At 41.1% G+C, this 24,576-nt stretch overlaps 2 protein-coding genes across 2 annotated transcripts; both read left to right on the top strand.

The window, feature by feature from the left end:
* The first annotated feature begins 34 nt into the window (after positions 1-34).
* Positions 35-7,864, top strand: trub1 (TruB pseudouridine (psi) synthase family member 1). The gene is made up of 8 exons (XM_084342659.1): positions 35-260; positions 344-442; positions 2,186-2,241; positions 4,314-4,395; positions 4,537-4,609; positions 5,754-5,893; positions 6,031-6,087; positions 6,190-7,864. The coding sequence occupies exons 1-8, from the start codon at positions 113-115 to the stop codon at positions 6,354-6,356; spliced, it is 822 nt and encodes a 273-aa protein (XP_084198785.1). The 5' UTR covers positions 35-112; the 3' UTR covers positions 6,357-7,864.
* A 4,211-nt stretch (positions 7,865-12,075) lies between these two features.
* On the top strand, positions 12,076-18,384 carry hhex (hematopoietically expressed homeobox). The gene is made up of 4 exons (XM_084342138.1): positions 12,076-12,724; positions 16,317-16,495; positions 17,444-17,494; positions 17,635-18,384. Exons 1-4 carry the CDS (start codon positions 12,193-12,195, stop codon positions 17,896-17,898), a joined length of 1,026 nt encoding a protein of 341 aa, XP_084198264.1. The 5' UTR covers positions 12,076-12,192; the 3' UTR covers positions 17,899-18,384.
* The last annotated feature ends 6,192 nt before the right edge of the window (positions 18,385-24,576 follow it).

The raw sequence follows: 24,576 nt of genomic DNA, 5'->3' as shown, positions 1-24,576 counted from the left end.
AAAAAACAAGTATTACCTTGTTGAACCAGCAGATGGCGGAATACAGCAACACGTCGGTAAATACGTCAGTAGAAGAAGAAGAAGAGCAGCGACCGAAGAAGCAGAAACAAGCATGGCAGGAAACATCAGTAACGCTGCGGCTCCTGTAGCTAGTTCTGTGTCTAAACTACAGGCTTTAAATGGACTGTTTGCAATTAATAAAAAACAAGGACCGACATCTGCAGACGTGTTAAATATGCTCAAAGAAGCTTTACTCAAAGGTAACACGACACGGGCCGGAGTGAGAAGTCTGGTTTAATGTGTCAAAGCTAACAGTGAAATGTTTGTGTTACTCATGTTTCAGAGGCTGGAGTGAAAAACCCAAACCCACGAAAGAGGAAGAAGCAGAGCCTGAAGATGGGCCACGGAGGGACGCTGGACAGCTCTGCCAGCGGGGTGTTAGGTAGGGAGCTGTCTCATTACGTCCAAGTCCACTGCTGTCAGTTCTGTCTTAGCTGGTTGAAGTGGAGGAGATGTTAAAGGAAAAGCTCCTCCTAAACCAGGACAGCTGGTCACATGTGTGTGATGTTTCTGCAGGGACATAGTTTTGATTGACATTATACAGTTGGAAGTGATGTAAGGACGGGGTTAGATGTGACAACAAGGAGGGAAGCATTTATGCAGCCATTATTAGGGCTGCACCTAACGATTATTGTTTTGTTGATTATTTTTTGGATTAATCTAACAATTATTTTATATTACTTGATTAATATAACAAGTTTACCCAAAATAAAATGTAAAACTTGTCATTTATAGCCATCATCAATCATCATCAACAAACAAATATGACAGAGTATACACTGCAGGGCATTATTCCCCAACAAAAAATGGTCCAGTCTTCACACTCCCACACTCTGTAAGGACACTCCCATACGCTGCAAGGACACTCCCATACACTATAAGGACACTCCTACACTCTGTAATGACACTCCCATACACTGTAAGGACACTCCCACACTCTGTAATGACACTCCCATACAGTGTACGGACACTCCCATACACTGTAAAGACACTCCCACACTCTGTAAGGACACTCCCACACTCTGTAAGGACACTCCCATACACTATAATGACACTCCCATACACTGTAAAGACACTCCCACACTGTAATGACACTCCCATACACTGTAAGGACACTCCCACACCATGTAAGGCCACTCCCACACACTGTAAGGACACTCCCATACAGTGTAAGGACACCCCTACGCAGTGTTTAAAAGCCTGCAGCTCCTCCAGTTAGTTAAAACTGAAGAAGCCCCTTGGATGAGAGGTGACACGTCTTCAACAAACTGAAACAAGTCCAGTTGACTACGATACAGCACTTAAAACAAAGACCTTTTATTTTTACTGCAAATGTATATCTGTTCTAAATAATGGCTATCAGTCTCCATTGTTACTAATAATTCGCCTGTTCATACTAGCACCAAACACCCTGCGGACAAAATCCACAGTCCTGTTTTTGTACAAAAAGTATTGCATTATTACTGCAATAGCTAAAATCAACCAGCTTTCTTCTTCTTTACTATTCCTCCATTGTGGCTCAGGAAGCAGCAACACATAAAAGAAAAAAACAAGGAGAAACTTTAGACAACCATTTGATTCCATCTTAGACTGCTGAAACATTGTGTTAGCTAGTTCTTACACAGGAGGACTGTGGATTTTAGCCTCCATCACTCATGATAAAATCATTTTTGCTCTGGACCACAACAGACCCTACAAACATGTGAGTGAACACACTAAAACGCAACATATATACAGTCGTGGTCAAAAGTTTCCATCCTCTTGTGAAGAACATGTTCATCATGGTAGTCTTGAGTTGCAATGATTTCTACAGCTCTCATGTTTCTGTGATGAATGAGAGTCACACAAACAACTTTGTCACCAAAACATTCATGAAGTTTGGTTCAATAATTCATTTATTAAAGGTCTTCTGAAAATGTGACCAAATCTGCTGGCTCATAAATAGCATGGGTGAGATAATGAAACGGGTCAAACATTCCCAGGGCCACTGCTGGCGAGGCTGTACAATGATCAAAATCAACAGTGTGTTCTTGTATTTGTGCAACAAGTTTTAATTGTAGGGTGTAGTGAACATTATAACACGACTTTAGACATGAGACTCTGACATTGTTTCTGTGTCTTTCAGTTGTTGGTGTTGGGAATGGCACAAAGATGCTCAGTACAATGTTGGCTGGGTCTAAGGTGAGTTTGTTTGCACTTTATGTATAGCAAGGGTAAAAGTCAGTTGATACACAACCAAGCTGTAGAGAGCTATATCCAGCGAACTGACATTGTTCTGCTTAAATGATTGAATGGATGATTGCATTTGTAGATTGGTTTGGAACACAACACAAGTATGAGGAAAGCTGTGAGCAACAATCTGTCATTATAGTATATTACTTGGTGAAGCTATTTCACTGGATGGCTTGACCTGCTAGGTAGCTACAACAGCATGTGTCTTAGCGTGGATATATACTTGGTAAAACATCATTGGCTGCTGGATCGTGTGTCAACGTCACCACCATATTGGACTGGGCAAGACTTGCTGGTAAACGAATACAAGTACATCAGGGAGCTGTGATTTTTCTGGATAAAAAACACTTCATTTCTTTCTCAACTGATTTCAATGAGTCATTTTTACATTCAAGGGTCTATGACCTACGTATTGTATGGAACAAAAAGATCTCCAGTTGTTCGTATTCTCTGTTATTAGGCTACAATCACTGCTACATTCTCAAGAGGGGAGTGTGTTTGAACATCAGGTTTATGTGAACTAAATTTACTTGACTAAAGAAATTGAGTTATTGCCATGACAAGCATCAATTCCACTTATTTTTCTTGGTTAATTGTTGTGGAGACATCTCTATCTAATGTAATTTAATGTACATGAAATGTCCAGGTAGTTTAATGAAAGGGTTGCTTGGAATGAAAGTGTAGGCTAATACAGTATAAAGTGAAATATAGTTGTCTTAGTACTAGTACAGCAAAAGTATATATATATAAGTATAAGTATATAAAGTATATATCACAGTATAGCACAACAGTATATGGTATTATAATATAAATCATAATGTATAATAATAAATACAAATATTCTTTTAAAAATCATGGGTATGTCACTGTTATTATTATTATTATTGTTCATAGTAATGTGGTGGATTTATCTCAGTTTTATTATGAACAGCATTAAAATGCATTTTGGATAGACATCATTTTATCAAAGGGGCATTTTGTTTTTCATCTGTGTATGCATGATGTATGAGAAATGTTTGCCAATTCTTAATTATTGGTAAACTAAAATTGAGTTGGATACACCACAGACAAATGATTTTCAGTGCAATTCATTCAGTCATTTTCAAATTGACAGGCAATGTGTAACTGAATCACACCAGATCTTTGATATTTAAACTGTCTTCAAAGTGTTACAATTAAGGTAAAATTGGGGTATAATCTTGTATTTTCAAATGAACTCAATACATTTTCAGATGGAACACATACCTCATTACTGCAGTGTTGTTCCCCAGCTGGGAGACCTTTGAATCATGTCAAACCCCTCTGACCAAGCCACAAGTTTTTCTGTCACAAAATGGCAAAAGGAAAAAGAAAACTCAACGACTCCTATGGTGCATCCTTTAAAGTGACAGTTTAATCCAAAATCAAAAAAACATGTTTTTCCTCTGACCTGTAGTGACATTTATCCATCTAGATTGTTCTGGTGTGAGCTGCAGAGTAAATAAAAATATCTTGTGCACACAAGTAGAAAATGAAAATAGAATTAAGAAAGATTTTACTTAAAGCTGCTGCAAATTTCAGATTTACAGTCCACATCTTCAAATCAGTTTTATTTATAAAGCCCGAAATCACAATCACATTGCCTCAGTGGTCTTTACAAACGACAGTGAATGACATCCTCTGTCCTCAGACCTTCAATTCGAGTGAGGAAAAACGCTTTTAACAGAGAAAAAAAAAAGATGAAAGACACCTCAGGAAGAGCCAATGTGAGTACCCTGGACTTCCGGTGGATTGTTCTGAATGGTTCATCCGAGGGCTAATCTTTGTTGGCTCAACGTTGGTTATCCAGTTGTAAAGATTTTAGGTATAATAATAATAATGCTTTATTTTTGGATAGGGACAGTACACATTAATGAACATCGATATTAAACATCTCTGTATATTTCCCTGTGGGCAGTGCGTACTTTGGAGTCCTTGGTGCTATGAATGAGCAGCATGAATATTTGCACATTAACACTAATGGGTGTGTGTGTGTTTTTCAGAAATATGTTGCTGTGGGGGAACTGGGGAAGGCAACAGATACTCTTGATGCATCTGGAAGTGTGATTCTGGAGAAAGACTTTGGTAAATATTAAAGTACAAATTACATCATTTTATCTGAACAGTTCCTCCCATTCAGTCCAAAGTGTGTGTGCATGCTTCTGTCTCTCTGCAGTTTTTTGTTTTTATTTAACAGGATGTTGATGATGTGATTTTTGCCCACAGACCACATAACCAGATTAGACTTGGAGGAGAAGCTGAAAGCTTTCACTGGTGACATCATGCAAGTTCCTCCACTGTGAGTAAAGCCTCCAATCTGAGGAGACGTTATCACAATATTTGCGCATGTGAAAATAAACTAGACAACATAGAGATCATTCCCAGACTCCACTCATAAGTCTCTTTCACATATGAACGCCGGACAACACCCAGAGAATCAGATCAGATATTGTCCACATTTGCTTGTTCACACATGCAGCACACAACAGGAGAGTGCACGTGTCCAAAGTGTTCACACACGTTGGAAAAACTCTGTATGGTTTGGGCGAGGGGCGGCACCTGGATAGGAGGCTACACACTTCTCTGTACTGATGACTGTTTTTGCATTGATATCAGTACCACAAGAGTGGAAAGTAATATACAGCAGAGAAGAGTGCGAACCAGCTACACACCATGCATGAAGATCCCACAGTAGAAGGAAGGCTGCAGCATTTTTGATCTGTGTCCAGCAGCAGCGTGAATGGAAACAAGCGGGGAAATATTCCTGCAGATGTTTTACAAAAGTGACGATGGGCAGTTAAGCACCATTTTTGCATGTCTCAACTCCAGATTTAGGACTAAGGAAAAAGGGTAAAGTCCGACAAATAATGCAGACATTTGTGTTCACACATCCTCTGGGTAAAACATAGTACACGTGTGAAAGGGGCTGTACAGACACATAAAACAGATCTAATTGGCTGAAAGCCATGACATGTACGATGCTGTTATCTTGCTCCTCGGAGGACGAAGCCACTATGGACCCTCAGTGAGTTTCTCTCTTGCACCACTCGCAGGACAAATTGTCAACTTTTTCTTTTTGGAATTTTGAAAAAATAACTAACCTAATGTTAGTTAGGATATACAACTTCCTCTAGTTTTAAAATGAATAAAGTATGCTGCTGGTTTTTCGTGGGATGCAGTGATCCCTGCAGCCTCTAGAGGTCGCCAGTTAGACCTGTGTTGTGCATCTGTCACTTCCCCTGTGAAGCAGCTTTCCTCCTGGTGGCCCTGGCTCTTCATGTAGGCAAACAGCCTGAAGTTGGAACATTACTAATTACTAATGGAGCAACAGGATGGATGTAATGTGTGTGTACATTACACTGTTCTTAGCTTGTCTTTACAGTTAAAAAAAGACAGGCATCTTCAGTATGGTGTGATTTACTGATGATTTTCTGTCACTTCAGCTACTCGGCACTGAAGAAAGACGGCCAGCGTCTGTCTGTCCTGCTGAAGCAAGGTCACCAGGTTGAGGCTAAACCAGCCCGACCAGTCACGGTGTATAACCTGAGCCTGCAGGAGTTCAAACCTCCTCTCTTCACTCTGGGTAAGCACCTGTTGCTTCATGCACTATTTCTTGCTTCCACTATGTTATACTGGCCTCTCAATGTCTGGTCTTTAAAATAGCCTTTGAAGCCCTTTGAATATCCTTATCCACAGTTAAAACAGTTTTATTTCTCACAGATATTGAGTGTGGAGGTGGATTTTATGTCAGGAGCTTGGTGGATGACCTGGGAAAAGGTAAGATTAATTAATTCTTTTTCCTCATCAGCGTGTTTTTTTGTCAGAAATCAACCCTGCTGAAACGTAACCACGAGAATAATCAGTGCCTGTGTTCTGCAGCTCTGTCGTCGTGTGCTCATGTGAAGGAGCTGACCCGGACCAAGCAGGGTCAGTTCACTCTGGAGGAGCACGCCTTACATGAGGAGCAGTGGACACTGGAAAATATCCTGCGCTCTCTGCAGCCCTGCTCAGAGTCAGAGAAGAAACCAGCAGAAGCTGACACCTGAGGACCTCTGAACACAACCCAAAGTGGAACTGACGAGCTGGGGTGGCTCTGTCTCATGATCAATCATGACTCGCCACCTTGACTTTTCCAGTGAAGAGAATATTCTGTCTAAACACACCAAGGTCTCCTGGATATTTGTTGATCACACTGAGTGTGACAAGTTGAGTAAAATGTCAAAACCACTGTTTAGTGGACGAGTGTAATAATCCTACACTAGACTTATGATTTCTAGTCCACATTCCAGTGGTGTCTTTCTTGTCTTTGCCTCATCTGCTATTAAAGTTTTAGTTTGATTTGTATATAATTGTGTATTTGTAAATAGCTGCCTCCCCAGCCTCCTCCCCAGCCTCTGCCTTGCCTCTTCCTGTCCCACCTTAGGCCTGTACTACGGAGCAGGATATGTGGTTAGCCAGGTAACTTCAGGGTTAACTCTGGGTTTTCAGGTTTACGACACTGGTTCACTTTTTGCAGGGTTACATCACCCCAACTAACTTGCTCTGGAGCAGGTTGTGTTCAAGGTGCGCACTGCCTTCTGACCAATCAGGTCTCTCAAAATTGGCACTTTCATTTGTAGTTGATCCTGCTCAGTGCCAGCTCCTGTCCTCGTTTCATTTATTTTCCAGTTGGCTGTGAGCAAAACCATTTCCATCATGCTTTTTTATCTCAACGTAATCTCACAGCAGTGACAGATAGAAGCACTGAAGCCTGCTAGTACTTGTTATAAGATACTGAAATCTTTTTGTCTAATAGTGCTCCTCCTTTATAAAACATTCCTCTAAGCTTCCTGGAGACCTGTCCATGTTTGTGATTGGTCAGATGCTGCAGTCACCTCCACTCTGATGTGAACGTGCTCATAGCTAGATGTGGAAACCTGGGTTGACTTATCAGGTTGATGAGATGGATGATGGAAAGATATCCTGCGTATGTTGAACCTTCTTCGTAGTTCAGGCCTCTTGGTGATCAGAAACAAACCGTGAACTGATGTACTGTGTTAGGGAAGGTTTCTTGATGATGCACAGAGACGAGTCTAGCATGTAACACACTTAAAGTGTATATTACACGAATGATAAAGGAAATGATTCACTGCAGGATTGATGATTTGTGCTGACAGAGATGAGATGTCACATTTTGTTTAGTTTTATAAAATGTCTTGTTTGTGATGATGAGAATCAGTGTGAACATTAACTTCATTTATATTGTGATATAACGGTATGTTGATACTGACCGGTATGAGGAGTATTATGGTATCATTTTGCCGGCTGTACATTATTAGTCTGGACATTATCTTCATTTCGATGCCTTGTATGAAACACTGGCAGTTCCTCCTGCTGTAGTGCTGCTGTATAGGAGATGTACAGTGTTTGTGGGACTGCTGTGCTGATTGCTCTTAAAGACATTTTGTTTGAGACTCCACATCTGAAAGGGTTACAACAGCAGTGGTTTATATACTGCCTGTCTAATTTCATTTGCTCTGCACTTGCAAGGAAATAAATATTCAAGTGAAACTAATTACATTTCTTTTTTGCTAAATACTCAGATTTCATGCCAACAAGATTTCTAACATCAGTCACAGGCTGCTGGTGAAGGGTTTACCTCTTTGCTAGACGTTACTGTTGCTTCCTGTCCTGCTAGTAGATACACAATATATACACTATCTCAATATTTTGAAATCTTAAAATAGTTCATATCTGCAAGGACTGGGGACAACATTATATATCTCAATATTTGTGACCAAATACGTTCATCGATATTGTGACAATGCTGTAGGGATGAATAATCATCAGTAATGTTAATATAATGACTATGAGGGTAAAGACAAGTATTGGAACAAGTAGAACAGTCTGGTAATTTCTAAACATGACGTGACTTCATCAAAGTTGTGCTTCACAAATACATGCAACACTGTAAAAAAAAGATTTTTACTTGGGCTTCTATGATTATGAAGCCAAAGGAATCCGAAGCAAAAACAACCATAACAATCCGAATTTGAGCTACACACCCTGATCTCAGTGCTGTGAGAAGGCAGAGTAATACACCTGGTTGTATTAGTAAGCACCCAGGTTTTATTACTTAAGGCCCTATCACACATACAGTTCCTCCAGGTCAATGAGTCAATGTGGACAATATCTGATCACACGAGGACACAACACCAGAGCGACACTTGTTTTACCTTGATTTCTGTCACTCTTCCTGTTACCTCCACTGGTCCATAGTTACCTGGTAAAAAAACAGTGCCTCTTCCTGTTTTGGTTCCTTCGCTGGAAATCGTCCTATATTTTTGAGGGTAAATTTGAGTGCAGTGGGCCGGCTGACTAGAATACTGAGAGCGAGGCTTATAGGGAACTAATCTACACAGAGGGTCATTTTTCAGCCTTTACACTGTGCAATCAATATTCACTTCACAATGGAAGGTCACGCAGCAAAAGTTGTCTATTGCCAGTTTAAGTAAACTTGGTTTGTTCTGACAAGTACACAGAAAATTCTTAGTCTATTTGGCTTCTACTTGTCCTCTGATGGAGATGTCTTGAGAAAAGTATGACAGAGTTTCTGAGCCTGCAGACAGTCTTCATACTGTGTGTTTGCTGCCTGTTGTTTTGAACTGAGATGGTGATTTGAGTTATCATTCTTATGTTTTGGCGTCCAATACAATATTATTTTAGCACTTGGATTTACAAAGGAAACAAATATATTTTATAAAAAAATCATATCCAAATATTTATCAAGTAGTATACTTTAAAGTGGAAAACGACTATATAAAGACTATAAGTGTGAAGATGTTTACTTAAAGAAAACGTAGAAGTATACTTAAACTTTCCTGAGGGTTCACTACACTGTTCCATCCATGGCTCTGTCCCTGTTTCTCTCCTGGTGCAGCGCCCTCAGTCTCTCTGTGGTCACAACTCTTCACAGTGAACTTTAACAAACCAAACAGTGGACGAGAAGTACACACGCTTTGAGAACTAACTGTATACCTGTAAGTTCTCTTGGAGTGCAGTTCACAGTAGTTGCACTACACAATAAAACTCAGCTGTGTTGCCACAGCTCAGCTGGTAGGTTTAAAGGCTAATTCCTCATGTTTACCTGCAGTATACTTTAATAAAGTGAACAGTGGGCTGGTGTAGTATAGTGCAGCACAAGATAGGATTTAGATGTGAACTAGTTGTGCACTCAGAGTTTACTAATCTTACACTTAGAGAAGTTCCCTGTTATAAACTAATACTGGGGCCAGTTTAGTCTGAAGAAGTACTGCAGTAGTACACTAAGTATACTGATAGTTAACTGGGTCTTAAAAATAAACTTGAACTGAAGTAAACCACAGGTGTGTGACTGTGCTGCTGTTAACAGAACCACAGGTGTGTGTCTGTGGACCTGCTAACAGAACCACAGGTGTGTGTCTGTGCTGCCGTTAACAGAACCACAGGTGTGTGTCTGTGCTGCTGTTAACAGAACCACAGGTGTGTGACTGTGGAGCTGTTAACAGAACCACAGGTGTGTGTCTGCGCTGCTGCTAACAGAACCACAGGTGTGTGTCTGTGCTGCCGTTAACAGAACCACAGGTGTGTGTCTGTGCTGCTGTTAACAGAACCACAGGTGTGTGTCTGTGGAGCTGCTAACAGAACCACAGGTGTGTGTCTGCGCTGCTGTTAACAGAACCACAGGTGTGTGTCTGTGGCGCCAGCTGCCAGCAGCAGCAGCCCACAGCTGATCAATCGTTCTCGGACAGGAGTCTGACGCCGCGCGGGGCGCAGGTCGGATCAATGAGCTGCAATCATTGTCTCAGTCCAAACATTAGCCGCTTGGAGATTTCTTTCAAGTCTTCAAGGCTGCTCACATCCCTGTTTGCTCTCTGAGTCCACTTTATCTAAATTACAGCCGTTAGAAAGTTGGCAGTTAACGCCAGGCGCTTTAAAGTCGCATCAGAAAATCGAAGCGGTGGATGAACCGGAGCGTGACAGCGTCATTAATGAAGTCAGCAGGCAATGACACAAATCCACAGGTCCATAAGAACACGTGCAGGCTGCGGAGAGAGAGCAGCTCCGTGTCCGTGGTGTCTGAAACACAGAAGTCTCGTTACTGTTTAACACTTTGCGGAAACGCGCGTGAGCGGATCAACACTCACTAAGTGTGCCATTAAAGCCATTTACATGTGTAGTCATTATCATAAGGCTATCACCTGAACCGCACTGATAGGTGGATTTCACAGGAAAACTGCAAACATTCAAATGATGAGTTAATCACTCGACATTCAGCTGCACCGTTAGGGATGTGGATTGCAGTTGACTTGTATTACATTGTTAAAGATAACACTCACAGCTGTTTGATTAGGCAAACACATTTAACTTACGTTGGGGCTGTGCGTAAAACCAGGGCCGCAACGCCGAGGTCATGTGATGTGGACATGTGGGGTTCAGCTCAGGTCCAGGGCGAAGTTTGAAACTAGCACATGCTACATACACTATATTATATATATAGACTGTAGTCTGATTATAATATGAAGGCATGTCTGACAAAACAAGAAGAACTGTTGGTCAGAAAAGGGAACTGCTGCTCGAGTAAAAGCTGATCATTATAAATCAGCCATTAATATTTTATAGATCTATATATGTTGTCAGCAGCGTGGCATTGAGGGGCCACTTTAAAGAAACACACACAAATATAACATGTGAAATATTGCATGTGTGTACACATAATGCCACTGAGTGTGGCCTGATGTTCAGGTTTGAGCATGGATAGGTAACAGAACAGGCAGAGGGCCGGGGGCCACAGGTGTCAGGGGGCCCTGAGCAGGAGCCTCCACATGAAGTGACTGTTAAAGGTGTTTTTAATTCAAAAGTCAAATTACAGATGTATTAATCATGTCCTTCTTTTATTTTTAGTCTTCAGTATTGAGTATCTGCTGATAGAGTCTGCTTTAGATGTACAGTGTGTGGAGTCCACACTATCGTATCAGAGCCCCACCAGTACTTGATTTGTGGGGCTGATATCGATAATGGGAAGTAAAAAAAACCCTAAAAAGTTCTGTTACTGATAAGCGGGCTGATACACAACACAATTGTTGTTATCAGACGCTTGTAACAAAGATATGGAACAGAGGCAGAACACTGTCAGCCCGTCACCAGGATAAAATGTCAGCAGTTGTTGTTTCTGACCACAAAATGTGTACATGTGAGAACACTGATAAGCCAATAATATCAGCCAGTTTAGCTCTAGTATGTCTGACAGCAGATCAGCTCTGCTGTAAGAACACAGAGCCTGAGTGTCAGCAGATCTGCACAGCTCTTCATCCTGATCCTCGGCTGCTTTACTCAACAGATTGTTTACAGGTGAACATGTACTGAAACTATTCCTGCTCCAAAGTGTCCGATTAGTTACAAGAATCATTTTGCTTCTCATGTTTTCTAGTAGGTGAAATGTGCTGAGAACAAAGCAGAGGTGGCCTTTTTGTTCTGAGGGAGAACGAGCCTACTATCAGGATCATTACATCAGTCCAACCATGGATTTTTCGGTTTGCTAGTTAGCAGCTGATTGGCTGTAGTGAACTGATTCTCCTGAAGTGCTGCTATCTATTCTCTCCTGTCGTCTGATCACTGTGGAGCTCGATTGGAGCTGCGAGTAAGCCAATCAGAAACGGCCGCTGGCCACCTGCAGGAAGTTGGCCGTCCACTTATCTCCTCCCTCCTCCGCCTGCTGCCAGATAACAGCCCCAACAGTTGGATCAAGTACCAGCTAGTCCACCACCGCAAACTGATGGACACCAAAACACTGTAACGGTCTCCTCCACAGCCCTGGCAGACTCTCTTCAGTGTGTTTCGGGTATAGTCGGTAGATCTGAGTTGATGCTGAAGTTAGTAGATGCCTGGTGTTGTGTAAAGGAGTTGTTCAGAGAAACTATCGATAAAGAGGAAGGCTGTAGGGAGACACAGAAGGGACGCAGCCTTCCGTTAACTCAGTTCCAGTGCGCAGCGACGGCTAAAGGCACCATGAGCGTCCCGCTTTACGCACCGACTCCCATCCAGCCGGCTCACCCGACACCCTTCTACATCGAGGACATTCTGGGGAGGACTGCCACCACCAACTCCTCTCCTTGTTCTTCCTCCTCTTCCTCCTCCTCCTGCTCCACTCCGCTCATCCCCACGCCGACTCTTCCGTCGCCCAACTCCTCCTTTACAAGTCTCATCTCACCGTACCGGACACCGATTTATGAACCCACACCGATCCACCCGGCGCTGTCTCACCACGCCGCTGCGGCGTTGACGGCGGCGACGTACGCCTCCGCCGGGACCTTCGCCGGCTCCATCTACCCGTACCACCAACACCACCGCTCCATGGGGGAGTACGCACAGGCGCTGCTGAGGCACGACCCTCTCGGTGAGTTTGGCAAGTGTGCGTAAATGTCTTGGTGTCACATATGCGTACAATATACGTTTATTGACATTTGTAAATGTAGAAATGACAACCTACAGCCATGTCTGTGTTTTATTTCCTTGTGTGGAAAATCTCTAGACTGTTGGCCTCCTCTCACACTTCCAGTCACTTCAGCTTCTGCAGTCAGGCTACTTAAAAATCTTTTCACTTTTTCATAAATCCATGTTTTGCATCGTACATGTTTATCACGGCTCGTTGTACATCAGAGGACTTTATCAGATTGAGTGGATATTGCCCACGTCGTATCAAAACAAACCAAACTCGCTTGGATGATGTGGCAATAGATCATCTTCTACCCTTCGCACGAAAACTTGTCAGTCTTCTCAAGCTTCGTTTCAGCGCCAACGAAACCATTTTTGCATAAGTATATCACGCTTGGCCATGCATGCATGTCGAGCTGAAGACAGCCTGTAAACAGCCTGCAGGGTGAATTACAGCCTCTCCGCGTTCATTCTTCAGCTCATCTCAGTCCCAGAGAAACATTTTCTGCCCGATGCCTGAGCACGCACATATGAGTCACATTGTTATTGTGACAGACATATTTGGGGCCACAATAGCAGCAGGCTTATCCATTCAGGCTGCTGGTGGCGGTGCTGATAGGGGGCGGCGGGGAGGTGTGTGGCAACCTTGACTCTTTTTCCTGACTCCCATTGTTCTGAAACATCTGAGGAGCAAGTCACCCGGTGACTACAACATAGCTGCGCTCTAAATCACTTGTTATTTCACTACTCTGTGTGTGTGTGTGTGTGTGTGTGTGTGTGTGTGTGTGTGTGTGAGAGAGAGAGAGAGAGAGAGAGAGAGAGAGAGAGTATGTGTGTCTAGTTTTGTCAGGGTCCATCATTACGCACGGCCAAGCGCGTTTAAATCCATGTGTCACATAATATATGATATTAAATATAACATGTCACTGTGGCGCAGATGTGCTCATGTTAATTGTGGGTCAGGTCAGAACCGAGTCCTCAGACTGTGGCTGGGTGAGGGGCTGTGAGTGCTGGTCTCTTCACTGTACTGTGGCTTTGTGTTGCGCTGAACAAGCCGGCCCTTTTTCCGTTCATAGCGGAAGCCGTGGGCCTGTCGATAGGAGTAAATCTGGTTTCAGAAGCTGTTAAATGTTTTCCTGGCTCACCCCGGCCAGCCGCTTCCTCGGGAGCTCGCTGCACGCTGCTGATTATTTTATCGACATCCTCAATACAGACATATTCAGGAAACACTCGGCCTCTGATAGCCCGGGATCCGTTTTTCACATATTGTTGCACTTCCTCTGCCTGGCCAGCGAGGATGTGGCTGACTTTCTTTATGGTCGGCGGCGAGAAGAAAATAAAGCAAACAGGGCAGCACATCAACTCTAATGGGACTGAAGCAGGACAGATAAAGAGGCATTTAGAGGAGTTTCACGCAGAACAATAAGAAAAGGAAGGTGTTCACTGAAAATGAACGAGAATGACAGATTGCATTGTGAAACATCAGACAGCAAACACAAGATGAAAGGGCCTGTATTCAAAATGCTAAAGATTCATTTTAAAGTAAACCTGAGTTTATGAAGCTGTGCGCACTCTTCTGGTGTGAGTCAGTCTCAGCTGATCACATTAAAACGTAGTTAAATCATATCAAAGGCTTGTAAGGCTGCTGTGATTTGACCCTCATCCTGCAGCGTGTACTTGTGTTTGTGCAACTCTTTTTAATAGCCATGATTAATTAATGATACATTAATAGTCAGTCAGTTAATATTTTTTTCACTGTTAACAAACAGCGAAATGTTTTCTGAACCTTTCATTGATCGCGTGTTTACTGTAAACTTTATAATACTTAATAAACAAATACTGTTTATATCTTGCAGGCCTGTAAACATTATGTAGTCGCCCCTGGTGTTAACAAACAATGACACACTTTATTATTAAACTATTGTTTATGTTTGTTAACAGTAAAATAACTTTTAACTCAAGTTTATTTCATTTATCTTTGATTAATGATAACGAAGGGGTCGCCTGTGTTTCTACTAGTACATTTTATTATTCACATTTTCTCTCTTTTTTTAATTCTATTAATTCTATTTAAGCATGTAAACAATAAAACAAAAACATCGGATGAATAAAATAAACAGTGTGTGTGTGTCCAGCAGCAGATTAACAGACCTGCTTCACTTCATGATCAGTTCTTTAATCTCGTTACTTCATCTGTGGATTTTATGTCGCCTGTGTTTTTACAAATAACCAGCCACGGGACGATTATATTTATTATTATCAGTATGAAATGTATCGAGCACAATGAGTAAACAGATCTATAAAGTTAGTAGAGTTGCACGGCTCTGTTTCAGACTCACCCAGAGGCTCCAAAGCTTCTCTGTGTGAGCTCATTAATTCATTAATTCAGCTCAGACGACCATTAAACTCAACTTTATCCCGCTTCACGTTTCCTTTCATGTTTATTTCAAGAGTCTATCACATGGGACAGGATTGGCTAACTTCCTGTGGAGAGCAGAGCGCAGCAGTGAGGAGCAACAGATTTATATTGTGTCAGTGTCTGTTGGTGGATGCCATCGCCTATAATCACACCACAAAGCAGGAAGCACATGAAGCGGATATTTGGCCATAGTTTTCACTCTGTCACGACCTTCCTTAAAGACAGCGTGCAGCAGGCCCGAGTGAGGCCGCTCACAGCTCCATTGTTTGTTCCAGGCCATTAAGAGCAGCGGAAACCAGACGGGTCCAAAACAGGCTGATTACACCGCCGAGCCCAGCCCGGCCCAACAACACGGACGGCACTAAGGAGTAGTTCATAAACTCCTCTTGCAGCTTAAATAGCATTTATTTTTGATATTATATGACAATATCACATCATCCCCCCTCGTTTGTCCCTGTTGTTCTGCTTTATCAGCCTGCTGGTGTTTCAGTCTGTTGAATATGCGCTCGTGCCGTTTTGTGTTAATCACTGAAAAATCAGTAACACTAATTAACGTCACTAATTCATCATCAATTATTAGTCAATTAAACTTCAGTCAATAGTTGTTTCACTGTTAACAAACAATAAACAGCTTTATAAATCATTTATTAAACAGTTGATCAGGTTTATAAACTTCAGGGGTCTTTTTTTCCTTTTTTAAAAACTGCTTTTAATGGATAACTTCTGTCTCTCTTTTTGTTTTTAGTGTTTTGTTTTTAATATTCTGCTTTTTAGCCTGTAAAGAGTCTTTGGGTACCTTGAAAACCGCTAAATAAAATACATTTATTATTATTATTATTAGATGAACTACACATTTGTATTATTTACAAAGTATTAAACACATCAGCTGCAGGTTTACAGGAAACAATTGTTTAATAAAACCTTTTAATTATTAAAACCTTCCATTGTTTGTTGAAGGTGAAGCCGTAAGTACTAAAGTTTAATTAACGACACATGTTCCGTCTGTTAATCAGTGTGATAATAATGTGGTACCAGAACAGAGCTGTCAGTCTCAGTCGTATATAAATACAGTGAATATTCTGAGGGCAGATGTGGACTTGGACTGAAGTGTCGGGCCTGTGTGTTCCGTCTCTAGGTAAACCTCTGCTGTGGACCCCCTTCATCCAGCGGCCCTTACATAAAAGAAAGGGCGGCCAGGTTCGGTTCTCCAACGACCAGACCATCGAGCTGGAGAAGAAGTTCGAGACGCAGAAATATCTTTCACCGCCGGAGAGGAAACGACTGGCCAAGATGCTGCAGCTCAGCGAGAGACAGGTGAGCTACTTGTGGTTGAACTGGGATGGATCCAGTAGGACGGGTTTACTCGGGCCTATGTGAACAGTGGAACCCGATCGATATTTCATTTTATTTTATTTTATTTAACTGAAAATCAGAGAGCGAAAAATTCTGATTTGGACATGTCGACTGATGTAAACACTTTTTTTTGCAATGATTCCTGATTTGTCAGGATCATTAAAGTTTAACAATAAACTATATTGTCTCAGATCAAACGCTAAATTAAAGTTGGGATTTAATTCTCCCATTCATTTGGTTAATGTCTGGGTGCGGATGGCGCATGCGTCGCAGGTGGTGCCTCCACCTTGCGCACGAAGCGCTCCGTCATGTTCACCATCAAGTCTTACAGCGACCGAGGGACACTCGACACACGGATCCAACAGCAGCCTCATCACAGATATATACTGCAGATATATTCATACTGCAACATGTTTCCTCAGTCGAACTATTCTGATCTATGTTAGCCGTCTGAAATCATCTGTGACGAACAAGATTCATCAGTCCAAGTCCAAATAATTACCACAAAAACATCATCATCATAGAAAATTCATCTACACACGGATTTGATCCATAAAGACCCAGAATCACAATTTGATATCAGTTCATGTTTATTTCCGGACCGAACCCTGTGTTGATTTAAATCATTATAAATCCAGTTCTCAGCGCTCTGTCGGTGTGAGGACCAACTGATGAGGCCACAGACTGACACACATTATACATTTCATAATATTTAGTCACTTTGTTCCATTCTGCCTGCTGTAGTTCCTCTAGCTGCTGTGTGGTAAATAAAACTCACACAATAATAATAATAATAATAATAACAATAATAATAATAATAATAATAATAATAATAATAATAACAATAATAATAATAATAATAATAATAATAATAATAATAATTTGTTAACTTTTCGTTCTGTCTTTTAGGTCAAGACTTGGTTCCAAAATCGACGAGCGAAGTGGCGCAGACTGAAACAGGTGAGCTGTTTTATTAAAATGGTTCCATTCCCTCATTAATTTACTTAATTATTTTATCCTCATTGAATATGCTAATTAAGAACCAAAGACAGACACATATTCAGGGTTTTAATGTATAGAACTGTCTCCGTGTGCACCAGGAGAACCCTCAGGGAGGTAAGCGGGAGCTGGAGGAGGACAGCTCCGCCGGGAGGAGTAACAAGGGAGACGACATGACCGAACCGTCCGGGATCCAGAGCCCGGAGCACAGACACGCAGTCCCCGCCGAGCTGTCGCCGACGGGCCGCTGCGTGCGCTCCGTGTCCCCGCAGCAGCCGCACACAGAGCTGGACTCCGACGTGTCAGATGATACGGACCAGGACCTGGACATAGAGGACGAGTCCGAGTTCACACTGAACCCATAGTTCTGATCCACTGATCCACTGGGACAGGAGGAGCTGGACAATTAACATGGCAGAACTTCTCAGACTCTTCAGCCCATTCATTCACCTTCACTGAGGTCTGAGGACAGACAGACAGGAGGACAGACATGATGACAGACAGGAAGACAGACATGATGACAGACCTGAGGACAGACATGAGGACAGACAGGAGGACAGACAGACAGACAGGAGGACAGACATGATGATATAAAATCGATCTGAAAACAGAATAATTGACCCTCTGTGCTGTGTGTGTCCACTGTCATGTCTCTGATCAGTGTCTCCTGTCCTGTCCTGTCCTGTCCTGTCCGTGGCTGTGGATGATAAATGCTCTTAAGTCTGCGGCCGCTGCCTGAAAATGTGATATTCTATTAAATAATCAATGTAGCGCAAATTCAGTTTGTTTGTTGGATGTATTAAAGTATTTTTGTTGTTTTGTAAGAATAAAATGTGTCACTTTCTGATGTAGAAGCTGACTGTGATGTTTTATTTCATATTCATTAAGACTGCATAGAACCAGCGAAATGATGACGTCACTTTTTAATTAAAAATTTTAAAACAACAGAACCACGCGGAGCCGGACTCTACTGGTACATATAAACCTGATGCACTGTCGGTACCACTCAGGACACGCTGGTGGTAACATATTGAAGTAAGTACCAATAAAAGTGAAAAAGATGAATTTTCTTTATATTAATTAATAAAACGTTTTGGTTCCGTTTACAAGGAAAATAATCTTAAGTAATGACAAGTTATACAACGCGCTGAATTAAGGGAGGCTGTTTAGTTTGCTGTCATAACATGAAGGTTATTGATAATAGTGGAAAATATACAAACCACAAACTATATCTTTGTGGACCGGAGCGCCAGGTTTCTGCGTGTTTCATGTGAAAGCTGCCGCTTGTGATTTCATTATAAAAGACTTGACGTTGTGTTTAACTCCAGCTGAAGTAATCCCGCTGGATTCTGGTTTACTTTCCCTCCGCTGGTTACATCGGAGGCTGATGTCACTTCTGAATGTTTTTAACATCAACTTTTTAATTATTATCAAAACCTGTCGTGTTCCAGATGTTTGAACGGCTGCTCCTTCTTACAGGCAGCCTCTGGTTTAAAGTACTTTTCCAGAATAGAGTCATCAGAGTGAAGGCACGTCCCTGAAAGAAGTCTTCAGTTAGACCTATAATTATTACATACATTATTTTTATTGACACAATCTGTGTATGCTTATTTGAGTCCATTAAAATGTTGGAAAATTGCGATCTTTGTTAATTCGGTCGTTAATTTTTAATATGAAAATACAAACTGCCTCACTGTAACAAAGTGCTGCCACGATGTCCCATTATTAACAATATTATAATAATTAAAATATTTCTCACACATAGAAGCTACATTTCAAATGATTCATCAGTAAAAGTATTTTTTTATTGTGAGAAAATATGAACGTGTCAGAGGCAAAGTTACTCACCATGTAAATATTCATAAACTTATTTCAAATTGAAATGACTGAACTCTGTACAGTTTATTCATCCGACTCATCATTTCAAGTCAAAAGACAAAAGTTAGATGAATTCATGTTTAAAAGTAAAAAAAAGTTTTATTTTATATGAAATAAAACTTTACAAGTTTAATAAACCTGAAATAATTTATTTACATCAAGTTAATGAGAAAGTAAAAGTGAATTCTGTTACATGTTTGCCTGACTTTTTACAGTGTTGGAGGACATTTTGAAACAGAACATGAATCAGTACCACTGAGCTGATCCATTCATTATGTCAGCTTTCATTTATTTAAGTTGATCTGTTCACACAGATCAGTGACACCTGATACCTGCCACCACACTCTGTTTCTGGAGCATCTGATTGGTGGAGTTTGAACAGGAAGCTCTCGACCTTCTTAACCTCAGAAACAGCTACATTTTGATTCACAGATGACTTTGTGTCCTGAAGAAATGCTTTAAAACTAATGTTTCTAATTGGTTGCATTCTTTTGTTTTAAATGTTGGTTTAATGGACATTACACCTGGTAATTCTGTTAACCACCTCACCTCAGACAAGTCTAGTCAGTTTCATTTATCTAAAATCACAATAACATCACCTTGGGGAGTCTTTATAATCTGTGCAGTGCAGGACAGCCTCAGTCCTTAGACTCTGGCTTGAGTGAAGAAAAACTCAGCCCATATAAACCACAGAAGAGGGGAAACCGAAAAAACTGATGAGCTGCAGAGGATGTTCAGACACACAGCAGATGTCACATGTACAGAAATATATGTGAAGAGTGCATCCAGGAGGACGACGGAGCAGGCAGAGAGGCAAGTGGTGCCTGAGCCACACAACTACCTGTCCACCATGGTGACCTGGGAGAGGTCAGGCCACACGAGATAAATCTGAATGTATACAGACTTTTATTAAAAACGACAGGTATAAGAAGACTGTAAGACAGCGAGCGATGAGCCATCCACACTTCATAGACAACAAGAAGCGCTCAGTGTCTCAGTGTGCTCTTCAGGAGGATCCGAACCACAAACTGCTCTCGGCATTGACAGCGTCCTGGTGGAGCAGATGTGTCAGTGAAACAACATGAAGCTTGTTGTTTGGAGGATAAACGCTGGCCTGACCCAACCATCAGTCTGCCGTTCACTGCCTCCTGACTTTGGGAAGAATCAAAGGCAGCCACAGATTAGCAAACAGTTTTGCCCACGTCGATAGCTGTCCCATCACCACATTCAACTTCAAATAGCTTATCATTGAGCTCTCATGCAAACACTGTGAGTGGGAGTTTTTCAGTAAGTAGATTAGGTTAATGATTGAGTGAACCCTCAGAACGGCCGGGACAGCAGACAGATAGCAGAACACTGATTGATAGTCAGACAATGTGTTCAGTGCTTTTTAATTCAGGTGATGAGCACGGCTGGCGAGGCTTGTTATTGAAGCTGTAGAGAGAACACCGGGCTGACTGGAAGTTTTAATGTTTAAAGCTCATTGCTCTCATGAACTCGTTTGAGGGACGTTACAGGGGTTCAACGGCCTCACACATACAAGGCTCGTCCAAAACCAACAGTATGCACATTGATCTCAGCCTCTGTATTGTGTAATGCTTCACAAATTGTGCACGGTAAAGTCAACATTCAGAGGAATAGCACACACAGTTGGTGGGTGAAATGTTCAGCAGATAGCTGCTTGATTCCAAAGTGCCCGATTGATCTGGTCACTTCACACACACACACACACACACACACACACACACACACATGCACCACCATCACTGGCCCACTGTCTTACTGCTGCTTTGATTGGTCCAGTGGTGAGAATAAAATACTACAATACCTGTTAATGAAAGCAGTTGCAGTTGACATGCCTTCATCAAATACTGCAGTATTCTTAAATCATAATTTTAGGCAATTCCTGTAATCATTATGCGATTAGAGCAGAGCAATACTGCCTTAAATAACATCACAATAGTTTTGGACTATACCACGATACACAATATGTATCTCAAGATTTAAAATCTTCTCCAAAGCGCCTCATAAATGCTCGGACTGGGCCCCCAAATCAGCTCTGACCATATTTTTTGGGCTCTTTGGGGTCACTGTCGGATCGTGCTGAAGTGGCGTGGGTCGACTGGTTTTGCGAGGACTTGTGGGGTCCGTGCTGTCGTTGAGGGGAAGGGGGGCGTGCTGAGGCTGGGATTTTCTAAGATCCATGTGCATTTTTTAGGGATTCAGCTTTTCACTCAGACTTTTGAGCTGGTGCTGTAAAGAGGGTTCTGTTCAGGACGGGTGCAGGGCGGACTTGTTCTGACTGGAGGGCCGAGATTTTTTGACCCAATTGGATATATTTTATTAATGATAGTGTTTTATTTATGTGATTTACTCATGGCAGTGCTTCCCTAGTTCCTGTTTTTTTTTTACTTGCCGTGTGCTTGCGTGCGTGCGTGCGTGTGTGTGTGTGTGTGTGTGTGTGTGTGTGTGTGTGTGTGTGTGTGTGTGTGTGTGATAAGTAATGTGGACATAATGACTAAGTGAGTAGACAAGTATTAGATCAAGTAGAACAGTGTGGTTAGGTCAAAGTAAAGACAAGTATTAGATCAAGCAGAACAGTGTGGTAAGGTCAGAAAATCACATCATGTTACTGTAATGGGGCCTTTGACACCAGGAAGAGACGACTCAATCTTACACCATATACAGTCTTATATCATTTTATTTCTTACTTTGAATGTTTGAATCTGGATTTCTATAATATGATATAATATAATATAATAATATAATATAATATAATATAACATAATATAATATAATATAATCACTGTGGTAACCTTGTGTTGGTAACAGTAACATGTTTACAGAGACATAATGCTGGCTTGGTGACAATGTCTCTGTCATGACTCACACATTCACTGTCAGTGTATTTCATTTGTTTTTCATAGCAACTAAAACATGAATAATGTTTTACGGTTCTGTTTAGGCATTTCAAAGTTTCTGGTGAAGGTGAGGAAAGATGGTGGGCTTTGTTAAATATTGAACAAGACAGTATGCCTTTTACTTTATACCAGATTCCTTCACCTAAACACATATTTGAAGCTTTTTGAAACAAAATAACATTTCTCAAAAAAAAAAAAAAAATTTTTTTTTTACTAATTTACTACAATTTGGAAGTATAGTGCAAGTGCAATCTTTAGGGCACAAGGTTGCTCTGAGTTTAGTGATTTTTATGTCTTTTTATGAATGTTATCATCATGTTAATTTTTTCAAGGGTTCTTTATATTAGAAAGGTTAATTTCTTAAAGAATATGTTGTTATGCTACAGTGTATTTTGTGTATTGTCAATAGATCCCAGACCACGTATGGCTTTCAAAACTACCCACAGAAGTTTCATTTTTAAAAGGTCTCAGTGGTTTCATTAAAAACAGATGATCATTGTAGTTTGTTGGGACTGTTTTTATCTGCAGATGAATCCACACATGGTGCTCTGTTGTGTCTCTGCATGTAGGATTGAGTCATCATGTATGTGTTTGTATGTGTGTCACCTAGTGTAACAGTGCAGCTCATTAATGTGTTTTTAATAGTTTTGAATGGAGCTCTACAACAGAGGATCAGAGGAATATGAATTAAAAATTACCTTATCATCACTGTGTTGTTTTCATTAATGAAGTGAAGCCGTGACTGAACCCTGATACTGACCTTTATCACAGTTTCCCCAACCAAATTGTAACCTGATCAAAACCTTAAAAAACTGAGCAGATATATCTCTTAAACAGGTAAAAGTACTTTTCAGCTCCCAAACAGATGCTGATCAGATGCCATCAGGTGTGCAGGGTGTTTTATTTCTCTGTAGCTGTTCTCATAAGTTAATATGATATTCACATGATATTCTAAGTATCACCTCTTTAATAGGATACAACTTTTAAAGACAAGCAGGACAATCACAACTAGCAATCTATTAGTTCTGTGTGTGTGTGTGTGTGTGTGTGTGTGTGTGTGTGTGTGTGTGTGTGTGTGTGTGTGTGTGTGTGCGCGCGCGCGTGCCCTTGTGGTATTGGTGGACACAAGTTAATGTGTGGTTATATTTGAACGACTGAGGAATGTGTTGACTGTTGACCTTGGCCAAATGGAAGCCATTATCTCCCCCCGCTGAGGCCTTCCTCCTCTGCTGAGCTGATAAATTAATGAGAGAAAACACAGCGTACATCGATACTCGTGTCGCCAGCAGCCACGGAGACACAGAGAGGGACAGAGACAGAGGGAGGAGGGGGGACAGAGAGACAGACGCTGAGAGACGTACAAATCAGAACGGTAAATATTCTTACTGAAGCACCGGTGAGATCAGACAGGCAGGAAGAGGACAGTTAAAAACAGCAACCATTTATCATTCATTCCTGCATTAAATAATTATATAGAAGTATAAAACAAACAGACAATGTAAATGTAAGAGTCAAAGGATATAAGCTGAGAAATGGAATGTGAAGTTGGTTATACGTCTGTTTATAAATAACATAAATATCCTACAATGTATCAAATCAAATCAGTTCTATTTATAGAGCCCAAAATCACAATCACATTGTTTCAGAGAGTTTTATGTAAAAACACACACACAGTAAAGATGCTGTACAGAAGCACACAGTTAAGAATGAAACAGATGGACAGAAGAACGGCTGAAGGACTTTGAATAACACAAAACACTTCTCACGTCTCAAAAGAAGCTCGTTCAGCCATCACACTGCCAATAATTGTCACAGAAGGGAGCACTGCATAAATAATATACTCTTACCTTTAAAGTTGGAATGATTTTTATATAATCAGTATTTCATTATAAAACCCTGATTCCAAAGAAGTTGGACTTTACTTTAAACTTTAAAGTATATACAACAAGAATTAAATCAGAAATGACACAATTTGCTGCAATATTCTTTATGTTTTTACACATCGTGGCATGTAGTAATTTATTTCTAAATACTGTAATAAAAGGTTGAAACAACAAAAAATAAAAAAATCCTGAAATTCCACGGATGTGATAATAACTACAACAAAATCCATCAGCAGTATGTTTGGTATGATCACTCTTACTGACACAGCACAGTGATGGTTCTCGTTCTCCATCTATAAGATAGAGAGGGAAGATCTTCTGTGTGTTGTGATATTGTTACTGCAGAGATGCACAACATTTA

This window comes from Pagrus pagrus, assembly GCF_965226575.1.
Source record: "Pagrus pagrus genome assembly, chromosome: 21".
Classification (NCBI taxonomy): domain Eukaryota; kingdom Metazoa; phylum Chordata; class Actinopteri; order Spariformes; family Sparidae; genus Pagrus; species Pagrus pagrus.
Note: the sequence above shows the minus strand (reverse complement) of the source record. Positions and strands in the feature narration are given on the sequence as shown.

Coding starts and splice junctions, on each gene's coding strand:
- hhex (XM_084342138.1), top strand. CDS start 12,193: ATGCTGAAGTTAGTAGATGCCTGGTGTTGTGTAAAGGAGTTGTTCAGA. Junction 16,496..17,443: donor TGCAGCTCAGCGAGAGACAG/GTGAGCTACTTG, acceptor TCTGTCTTTTAG/GTCAAGACTTGGTTCCAAAA. Junction 17,495..17,634: donor AGTGGCGCAGACTGAAACAG/GTGAGCTGTTTT, acceptor CGTGTGCACCAG/GAGAACCCTCAGGGAGGTAA.
- trub1 (XM_084342659.1), top strand. CDS start 113: ATGGCAGGAAACATCAGTAACGCTGCGGCTCCTGTAGCTAGTTCTGTG. Junction 443..2,185: donor CTCTGCCAGCGGGGTGTTAG/GTAGGGAGCTGT, acceptor TGTGTCTTTCAG/TTGTTGGTGTTGGGAATGGC. Junction 6,088..6,189: donor GGTGGATGACCTGGGAAAAG/GTAAGATTAATT, acceptor TGTGTTCTGCAG/CTCTGTCGTCGTGTGCTCAT.